General features: G+C 47.1%; 1 protein-coding gene across 2 annotated transcripts in view; it reads left to right on the top strand.

Annotated features, from left to right (window-relative positions):
* RPTOR (regulatory associated protein of MTOR, complex 1) overlaps positions 1-11,176 on the top strand; it is a 383,851-nt gene that overhangs the window by 315,368 nt on the left and 57,307 nt on the right. The window contains exon 14 of one of the 2 annotated variants that reach the window (XM_006869518.1): positions 10,853-10,927. The exons of the other annotated variant lie outside the window; for it this stretch is intronic. Coding sequence (XP_006869580.1) covers positions 10,853-10,927 — 75 coding nt within the window. The remainder of the gene's footprint in view (positions 1-10,852; positions 10,928-11,176) is intronic. 2 annotated transcript variants of the gene reach the window in all.

Below are 11,176 nucleotides of genomic sequence, written 5' to 3'. Positions count from 1 at the left end.
AAAAAAAAGTAAAAGGATGAAAAAGGTAGACCATGATGCCTCTAATCAAAAGGAACCTGGAGTGGCTATAATGACAACAGACAGAGCAGATGTCAAAGCAAAGACTATTAGTAGGAATAAAAGAAGGTCATTCCATAATGAGGAAGGGGTCAACTCATCAAGACACTCGGACTGTCTTAATGTTTATTCACCTAGGGATAGACCTTTAGACCACAGAAAACTGACAGAACAGAAAAGATAAGACAGCGCACGCCACAGTTCTCCTGGGAGATTTCCGTACTCCTTTCTCAGTAATTAACAGAACAAGGAGACAAGAGATCAGTACGAAGAAAGAAGACTTGGTGAAAATACTGTCCACCAGCTGGGCCTAACTGGCATCTATAGATTGCTTCACCCAACAACCGTGGAACACGCATTCTTTTCAAGAGCATATACCAAGATAGATCCTATCCTGAGTCACAAAGCAAACCAATTTAAAATAATTGAAATCATACAGAGTGTGCTGTGACCACAATGCAATCAAACTCAAAATCCATAATGGAAAGATAACAGGAACACCTCCAGACACATGGGAAGTCAACAACACACTTTAAAAGAATCCATGGGGTCACAAAGAAAAGGTGGGGAAATAAAAACTAACCCTTGAACAGAAAAATATAACAAAATGTTGTGGGCCATAGCTGAGCAGTACTGAAAGGGAAACCCTGAATCCACTCGGTAAGAGAAAGGATCTCAAGTCCGGGACGTCTGGTTGGGAACTATTAAAGAAAAGCATATTAAATGGGAGAAAACAACAGCCAGAGTGGAAATTATTGACAAAGAAAACAGACATTAGAGAAAGTCTATTAAAACTAAAGCTGATTCTTTGAGAAGATCAATAAAATGATACAACCCGCTGGCCAGACTGATCATGGAAACCAGGAGACACAAATTTCTCAAGATCAGGAATGAGCGTAGTGGCATCACCTAAGGCTCTCGGGGCACTAGCAGGGTAGTGAGTGGAGATGAGACACAATCTGATGCCCACAAATTCTTTGAAAAGCACAAAACTACTCAAGAAGAAATAGTTCATCTCAATAGCACCGTGTCTAATAAGAAATTGAATGTGTAGTGTAAAACATGCCTGTAAAGAAAACCACAGGTCCAGATGACTTCACTAATTCTTACAAACATTCTGTGAAGAAATAAAGATATGAATGGCAAATAAGCACCTACCTGTGCATTTTATGAGACGGCATTACCCTGCCACCCCAAACCAAATACATCACAAGAAAAGAAAATTGACCAACATATCTACCTCATCAGCATAGATGCAAAATCCTGAATAAGATTCTAGTTCATCTAAGCCCACAAGTATATCATGGCCCAGTGGGGTTTGTTTCAAATAGAAGGTTGGTTTAAAAATTGGATACCAGTCCACGTACTTCATCACATTAACTAGCGAAACAAGAGAACCATGGGGTCTTCTCAGTGGGCACAGAGAAAGCATTTGGTGAAACTTAGGTCCATCCCTGACTTTTTAATAAAAACCTCTCAGCAGACTGGGACTAGAAGGGAGTTTCCTCAACCTGAAACTCTGCATCTCCGAAACAGAGACAGCATCGCCCTTGAGGGTGAGCTGGAACCAGACCAGCATGGTGCCTGTTCTCATCACCTCTCCCCACCCTTCTACTTAAGCTTCAGATAGTGAGGCTGAACAGGGGGAGGGACAGGACATCCAGATTGGTGAGGGAGACATAACCAACTGGATTGTCAAGTGGCATAGGCATCTAGGCAAAATATCTGATGGAAATAACGAGGGAGTTGAGTAAGGTTGCAGATTAGAAGATTAATCTATAAAAACTCAAGTGTTATTCACATATACTATCAATGAACAAGTGGAAGTTGAGGTTTTTAAACAATGCCATTTGCACAACGGCATAAAGAACATGGAGTGTGTAGGGTTAAGTTATACACTGGAAACTACAGAGGACTGGGGAGAGAAGTTACCACACAGAAGACCTAATACGTGAAGAGAATCCCTGTTGGTACTAGAATCTAAACAGTGGTGAAAACTCCCAGAAGAAGTAAAACAGCTTTGAGACAGAACCAAGTTGGAGCACTCATACCACCTGACTTAATGACTTAGTATAAATAAATCTGTAGTGATCAAGAGAGACAGGTAGACCATGGACCCAAACATATTGTGTGCAGCTGGTATCCATGCCACCACTCGTCTGTCAGTTAGTCCGACTGTGGTGGCTTGCGTGTTGTTGTGAGCCACTCTGGTGCCTGGATTCTGGTGGGCTCCGCTCCAGACCTACAAAACCCACAGAACCACCAGAGCAGCATTTAACCAAACCCACTTCCTCCAGCTTCGTTGTGGTCCTAACAGACACTGAAACCAGCTCTATCCAGGGCCCCCATAAACTACTTCCAGACTGAGTGCCCTGAACATAGAGAACAACACCAAGGTCAATAGGAACTCCCATCTAGGGCCAGGGACTCCACTGTTAACAATCCCTCCAAAAGCACCATGTGAGCTCCTTGAATTGCAGGAGCCCTCCAACGATTTCTCCCCTCCACATCCACCACCCGCACAACAGATAAGATGCATTTCTGAAGAGAAGGTAATGGAACTAATTGAAAAAGAATGATAATTATGTACCTTCAAAGGATCAAGAGGAAGATCAAGGAAAGCAAGGAGAACACAATAAAACTTTAGAAGAATTCAGGATAATACTGTAAGAACCAACAGACAAAATAAATGCAAATTTTGAAACAGTATAAAACTGGCAATTAGAAATCCCAAAGATTAATACTTAGATCCCAGGACTGGACAAGACAGTGAAAGGACTAAAGAGTAGATGCAAAGCAATGGGCATCTGAATTAGTGAGTTTGAAGATAAACCTCTTAATGCTAGTGTGCTGGAAGAACAATCAGAAAAAATAATGAAAAAATCAGAAGACAGCCTAAGAGTTAGGTGGGACACCAGGAAGAGGAACAACTTATGGGTCGTAGCAATTCCAGAACAGGGAGAAACAATCACAGAGAAAATTGTCAAAGAGTTTCTGGAAGAATATTTCTGTAATATCATAAAAGATAAGCTAAGCATACAAGAAGCTAAACAAACCCCAATCCGGATAGATCCCAAAAGATGATCACCAACACATAGCATAATTAAACTTTCTCAAACCAAAGTCAAGGAAAGAATCCTGAGAGCAGCTTGGGAAAAGTGAAAAGTTACCTACAAAGGAGAACCAGTAAGACTAAGCTCTGATTTCTCAGCAGAAACTATGCAGGCCAGAAAGCAATGGGATGACATACAAAAACGCTGAAAGAAAAAAATTGTCAACCAAGAATCATATACCCAGCAAAGCTGTCCCTCAAATATGACTACAAAGTTGTTGTTGTTGTTAGGTGCCATCGAGTCGATACTGACCCATAGCGACCTGATGCACAGCAGAACGAAACACTGCCCGATCCTGGGCCAACCTCACTACTGTTTCCACGCTTGAGCCCATCGATGCTGCCACTTGGCCAATCCATCTCATTGGGGGTCTTCCTTTCTTTCTCTGACCCTCCACCTTAACCAACATGAAGGATTTAAAGTAAAACAAACCTGTTGTTAGTGCCATCTAGTTGATTCCGACTCACAGTGACCCTGTATAAGCTTTCCAAGGAGTGACTGGTGAATTTGAACCACCAATCTTGTGATTCGTGCGACTTTATAGTCTAGTGCTTATCTTACAGCGTCACACCAAGGCTCCAAAATAAACCTACCAGACTGAAAATAAGGAAGCAGAGATATCAATGTATAATGAAGTCAATCAACTACAAGGCAACAAGAGGAAAGAGTTTAGATACAGACTTCCAAATGGAAAGGAAGTCAAGTAGATTTCAAGATAAAACAGACTGTTTTAGGCAGGGAAGAAATTATTCAATTACAGGGTAACCTCAAAGAAAAGTAATAATACACCTGCACATCAGAATTTTTAAAAAGGGAGATCAGAAAGATTTAGTTAAGTGTTAACACAACAGAAATGAAAATGACAAGAAAGCCCACAAATAACATGAACTCAGCACAGAAAATGATGTGGAGCAAAGAATCCAGCAGCACCACACACACACACACACACACACACAAACACACAGAAAAATGACAACAATCAATTCATCAGTCTTGATAATTACACTGAAAGTCAAGAGACATCATGAGAAGACTGGATTAGAGACTAGGATCCTTCAATATGCTGTCTGTCTGAGACATATCAAAAAGATGGAGACAGCCTCAATGCCCCTCAGTATAGGAATGGTTAAACAGCATTTGGTACATACAATGACATACTGCAAAACTTCAAAGATAGAGATGTATGTGTGAAACACATCACAACATGGTTGAACCTGGAGGACATTATGCTGAGTGAAATTAGTCACAAAAGACAAACATTATATGAGACCGAAGTTGTAAAAAGTTAAAAAAAGGGAGGGGGGGGGCGTTTTCTTGATTAAAGAAACAACCTGTGATCCTATGATGGTTATGGGGATAGGGAGGGAAAAATATTCATGTGCTAGAGGGTAGACATGTGCCAACATGGGTGACAGGGCAGGCAATATACAACCAGAGGAAGGGTGGCAGAGGAAAGATGATGGTAGCAAGAGACACAGGGAGGAATGCAAGAGTTAGAATGAACAGAGGTAAATGCTGTAACGGTTGGTACATGGAGGGGACTACAACCATGTAATGCAGCAAAGTATGTGATTTGTTGAAGGTAAAACGGATGATCTGCTCTGTAAACCTACACTCGATTCACAGTGAAAAGATGCTTTTTTAAATAAGAGAGGATATCAAGTAAGCCACAGGCTTGGGAAGATATTTTCAAATCATGTATCTGATAAAATCTTGCCATCAGAATATAAAAACAGTTCTCAAAACTCAATATGAAAATAAACAGCTGCTTTTAAAACTGGACAAGAAGTTTGAACAGACTTTAAAAAAGGATATGGTTGGCAAACAAGAACGTGAAAAGGGGACATGCAAATTAAAACCACAACAGGCTGCCACTACAAACTTGTTGTTGAGAGCCTGGGAGTCTGTTTTGATGTATAGCCACCCCATGTATATAGCAAAACTGCCCCACAGGGGTCTTTAGGCTACTATCTTAATCTGGTGTGGAACTGTAGGATCAGCACTAGACTGCTAACCACAAGGTCGGCAGTTCAAACCCACCAGCCACTCCTTAGAAACCCTACACAGAGTCCTAGGTGTCAGAACTGACTTGGCAGCACTTAACAACAACTGCGTCTCTCAGACTTCGGACCTAGTGTCAGGAGGGAGTAGTCCCTGGAGAAGGATATCATGTTTGGTAAGGTGGAGGGTCAGAGAGAAAGAGGAAGACCACCAATGAGATGGACTGGCCAAGTGGCAGCATCAGTGGACCCAAGCGTGGCAACAGTCGTGAGGTTGGCCCAGGATCAGGCAATGTTTCGTTCTGCTGTGCATAAGGTCACTATGGGTCGGTACCGACTCGATGGCACCTAACAACAACAACAACGTCTTTAAGAGAGCAGATTGCCCCATCTTTCTCCCATGGAGTTACTGAGTGCTTAACTATCTCAGTGCTTAACTATTGTGCCACCAGGCCCCTTACATTCTTAATAAAACCAAAACTAAGCCCAGTACCATCAACTCCCTTCTGACTGTTGGCGAGCCTAGAGGACAGACCAGAATGAAGGGTTCCAAGGCTGGAAATGGGTATGGAAGCTGACGGTCATGTTTGTAATGACCAGGTGACTGAGTTAGCAGCCTGTGGCTTAACCCGGCAGTGGGCTTCCACTCAGTACGGCAAACGAACCCTGCAGAGGGAAGTGCCTGCTGGAAAGGCAAGGAGAAGAACAAAGCCAATGTGGTAAATAAAGGCTTCGCGTGTTATGGGTGAGCTCGTGCTGAGCTTGGCGGTCCAGGGCGCGGTCCCTGCAGACAAACAGGGTCAGGGAGGACGTTATATCGTCCTAGTCTGCACAGCTCTCTGGGAGACTTTAATAAGTTCCTCAAGGATTTTGTTATCATTTGTCTCTCAGCTAATTAACAAGGTTTAGGGAAGAGGCACAGTTAATGAAATTCCTGTAAGCTAGGTCCACTTAATTGAGGTATTTTTTCATAGACACAAATAACAATGCAATTCAGGCCAACTTTCCCAAGTGACAGCTAGCCCAAGGACATAGTGTCAGTGCGTTTGGAAAGGCACGCTGAGTCAGTGCGTGTGTACAGGCTCTCAAGGTCCTGGGGAGCCGTGGCCTGTATGCAGAGAGCTGATGAGAGACCCACAGATGCAGTGTCTGCAGATACACTCTCACATACATGCAGACACGTGTGCATGCACATATGCACACAGACCACATGCATGCAGGCACGCACACATGAACATATGCACACCGACCACACACATGCATGCAGACATGAGCGCATGAACATATGCACAGAGACCACATTCACAAGCATGCAGACGTGCACACATGAACACATGCACAGAGACCACAGTCACGTGCACGCAGACATGCACACATGAACATATACACAGAGGGCACACTCAGACACACAGGCATGTGCATATGAACACATGCACACAGACCACACTCACCGTCATGTGGATGTGCTCACATGAACATGTGCACAGAGGCCACAGTCACAAACACACAGGCATGTGCACATGAACATAGGCACACAGACCACACTCACATGCAGATGCACACACATGACATATGCACAGAGGTCCCCGACACACAGGCATGCACAGAAGTACACATACATACATTCACATCCCGGTGTACACACATTCGTGTGTACACACATAAACAGGCACACATGCACACGATCACGTGCCCACACAGACCATGCTTACAGATATACACGTGAACACACGACACACACTCATACACACATGTGCACTCACAGGCACACCAGCACACACATGGTCTGTTGGAAATGTTCCAGGGTGGCTCCTGCCCCCAGCACCTTAGTGTCATCGAGTGGGGCGGGGGTCTACAGTACTGCATGGCTTCTGAATGGGCTTGTGCTGTCTGGGGCCCAGCCGTACCCTCTGCGCATGCTCCTAATCATTCTAGGGTCTGACTGCAGTCCCTTTCTTGGCTTTATTGTTGATGTAGGCTTCATTTATGAGGCTGGGCTTGGGAACTGGTTTCTTTCTTTTTGTATTTCTGATGTATTTTAATATTCCTTCTTTCAGACTGTCCCTTAGGAGACTCACCTTCCCCTGACTAACCGGTTTAGGGAGGCTAGAATAAAACAGCTCTCCTCCCAGCCTCAGTCTGCTACACCAGAGTATTCAGGGAGGGTCTGGGTGGGAGTCGGTGCGTGAGGAGTGTTGGTTGTTCTGCCCACCCTTGTTGTAAAGAAAAGAGTTGAAGTGCTCTGATGAGCCGTTTCATTTCTAAAGTAGATGCCATACAGGGTTGCCGTTCGTCATAACTGGCTCAGCAGCGACAGGTTAGAGGCTATAAGAAGCTGAAAACAACAGAACAGTGACGATCAGGACATGTGTTTATGAGGAACTGCTGGTTCCACAGACACAGTTGACTTTTCAGGGGGTCTAGGTGTAATGTTTATCACATGCTCAACAGAACTGATAATTCCCAGCACCTGTCTTTGGACCAACATCAGGGTTCAAGGAGACAGCTGAATCTTGGAAACCCCCTGGCCAGGTTACCCTATAGGCAACTCAGATCCAACCCCCTTGCCGTCTCCTAAGTTGAGCCGGGCACAGTGGTTAAGCGCTTGACTACTAACTGAAAGGTCAGCAGTTCAAACCCACCGCAGCTCCTCTGGAGAGAAGGCCTAGTGACCTGCTCCTTTGAAGGTTCCAACCTAGGAAACTCTATGGGTCGTTCCGTTCCGTCGTTCCGTTCCATCCTTAGTGTCACTGAGAGCTGGGGTTAACTCATTAACACACGACGATGAAATGGTTCACTCTAGTGGTTAAGGAATGTAGGACGAGGGTGGGTGTTTGAACCGTTTACGAGATCCCGGTTTGGAAACATTTAGAGCTCCACACAGATCGGAAGCATACAGGCATGTCATATACAGGCATGTCATAGGCACTGGTGGATTTCACATCTACCTCTGTTACGAGAACACTCACTGTCTCTTTCCTCTCTGAAGTTAACCCTCGACACAGGAACATCTGATGTGAGAATAGCTAAAAGGCTTTTAAAATATTTACAATAATAAGCCATTTGCTGGAAACGGAGCAAATGTGTTTGTGCAGTAGGAGCCTCACTTGGCAGGTGGAAGATGGTTGGAGGCCCTGAGGAGGGAAGTGTGCCTTTAACAGAAAGTTCCGCAGCATCTGTGAGAACAGTGAGCTCTTGTGACCAGTAAACATAGGTCCCACTTTGGCGTGATGTTCCCAGACTGTTGTTAAAACTCTAGGTATACACTCCCCAGCATTGGCCTGCGTCTGCCTCCCAGTGGCCTCCCGGTAGCATCTGATGCTCTGTTGATGGTCCAGTACGTCCACCTGGGGCTCAGCCTCGCCGCCAGACAAGGAGCAGCCTCACCTGAGGGGCTGGGAAGAAGCTTGTCCTTTGAAAGAATGTGAGTTATAAGCTGTTGGTGACACTGTTCAGAGAGGGCCTGGCAGACATGCTGGTCTTGGTTCGTTCCCGTTTCCCCATAAACAACTCTGGTGTCCTGAGAGGAAGCCAGGCAGCCTCACCTGGTACGCTCGCCACTCAGGAACCAGGTCCTGGGCCTCAACTCCATGGTCATATCTGTGGCTACCGCAGCTAAGAGTCTCCCATGCGCCTTCCCTTTGCCTTTGCTGTCTCCTCCCCATTGAGAAGTGCCCTTCTTTCCTGAGCGCACTGAGGGGCCTAAAGACGCAAGTCAGCTGTTTTGGGCACATGTGTTGGGAGGCACTGGGGCTTAGAAAAGCATTTCATAGTCACCTTCCTCCCTGCACCCGCCTCCTTTCTCGGTGGCCTAGATGTTACACCCACAGTTTGATCTGGGGGGAAACAAACAGGGAGACCAAGTCGTGCAAAGCGGCTGTTTGGAGAGTTGTTGCCCAGGCCTTTGCTTTCTGTACATTCCCACCGAGACTGTGCCGTGCGGAGCCTGTTGTCTGTTGACTGCGTTTCTGCACCTTTGTCACTCACAGGACGCATTTTCTCCTTGTGATGAGGTGGAAGACCTTGGATCATTTGTAATGTGGGAATGAGACCATGCCCTCCGCGGACCCTCGGCCTACCTGCGGGGTGTTGTGGGACCCAGCAGTTGCCTCTCCCAGATGCACATAGGATAATCCAAAAATCCATTTGTCATTGTGTTGACTGATGGTGGCCCCGTGGGCATCAGGGTAGAATGAATGTTGTACCCCAGGCTTTTCAGTGGCTGAGTTTTCCAAAGTCAAATGGCACGCCTTTCTCCCGAGGCTCCTCCTGGTGGATTCAAACCTCCAACCATCTACACCAACAGTATACGAGGGGCCTTCGAAAAGTTCATGGAAACATTCCATGACCTTTCCATTTTGTTTTTCCATAAACTTTGGAAGTCCCTCCCCCCCCCCCCATATAAATAACACCTGCTGAACACTGATGGTGCAGTGATGTGGTCACTGTGGCATAGAGTCACATGACGTGGTGACAGTCTGTCTTCCAAACAAAGACCTCTTAACATGTAGGGTGGTGGGCCCTGTCCGGGAGGCATAATAAAACGATCCTTTCAGACACTGACTCAGGTACACAGGCTATGGAGGACAGCCCTGTGAGTGGAGCTGAACCTGCTGCCACTCCGGCCCCTCCTGGAACAGCCATGTGCCACTGCTGGGGATCAAGTACCCCAGCTGGCCCCCACGGTCTGTGCGCAGTGGGCCTGCTGAGGACTGATGACCCTGACTGACCCCCAGGGTCTGTGCACAGTGGGCTTGCTAAGGACTGAGGACCCCGACTGGCCCCCATGGTCTGTGTGCGGTGGGCCTGCTGAGGACTGAGGCCCCCACGGTCTGTGCGCAGTGGGCCTGCTGAGGACTTGAGGACCCCGACTGACCCCCACGGTCTGTGTGCGGTGGGCCTGCTGAGGACTGAGGACCTCGACTGACCCCCACGGTTTGTGCATGGTGGGCCTGCAGGGCACTGAGGACCCCTACTGGCCCCCACGGTCTGTGTGTGGTGGGCCTGCGGGACGAGGACCCCCGAGAGAGCCTCTGTGACACAGGCCTAGGGGCTGCTCAGTGACAGCAGCGTGTATACAGATGGTGGTTTTTAGAATCTGCTCATCCTGAGCAAAACCCTGGGAAGGATGAGAAAATCAGGGTGTTCCAGTGCTGGACAGAGCCCTGGTGGTCCTGTGTGTGGGGTAAGCACAGGGCTGCTAGCCACAAGGTCGGTGGTTCAAACCTTCCAACTGCTCTGCAGAAAATGAGGCGTTCTGTTCCCGTGAAGTTTTACAGCCTTTACAGGGTCACTGTGACTCACAGTCGACTCTTGACAATGGGCTAGGGATACCACACACGGAACAAACCCTGGTGATACAGTAGTTGCAGTGCTTGATGACACCTGAAAGGTTGGTAGTTCAAACCCACCAGCCGCCCCGAAGGAGAGAGTTCTGGGCAGGCTGGAGGAGAGGGGCATGGCCACCTGGGGAGTAGGAGAAGGGACCTCCAGCTTGCTGCCCACCCAGGGTCTTACTGGGGGCGATTTCCCATCTGAGCCTGAGATGGAAAGTTAAGCTTAAGAGGAGGTTGTGATCCAGGATATAAAACACGAGGGTCTGTCTGTCCGTCCGCAGTGAGGCACGGACGACGCTCCTCACGGTGCTACCTCATGGCTTCTCCCTCTGTTTTTTCTCCGCAGTCATGCCAGGCTGACCTTGTGAAGGACAATGGCCACAAGTACTTCCTGTCCGTCTTGGCAGACCCCTACATGCCAGTAAGGACCAAGTGCCGACCGTCTGTGACCCTCCTCACCAGGGACTCTGAAAGGCCATGCCTGGGATCTAAGAGGGCAGGGGGTGGGGGTAAAGGGGAGCAGGAAACACAGAAGGCAGGCCTGGGCTTCACTGTGTTTATTCTCGAAGCTGGCGGGCCCAGGAGAACTGGTGCACAGTAGGTTTAATAAGCAGCTGCGTCCCTCACTGACTGTAAGGCCAGGGCAGCCTTACTTCCTGGTCAGTCCACC

The sequence above is a fragment of the Chrysochloris asiatica genome, unplaced genomic scaffold (assembly GCF_000296735.1).
Source record: "Chrysochloris asiatica unplaced genomic scaffold, ChrAsi1.0 scaffold00132, whole genome shotgun sequence".
NCBI lineage: Eukaryota > Metazoa > Chordata > Mammalia > Afrosoricida > Chrysochloridae > Chrysochloris > Chrysochloris asiatica.
The sequence above is the reverse complement of the archived record's forward strand: the minus strand, read 5'-3'. Positions and strand labels throughout refer to the sequence as shown.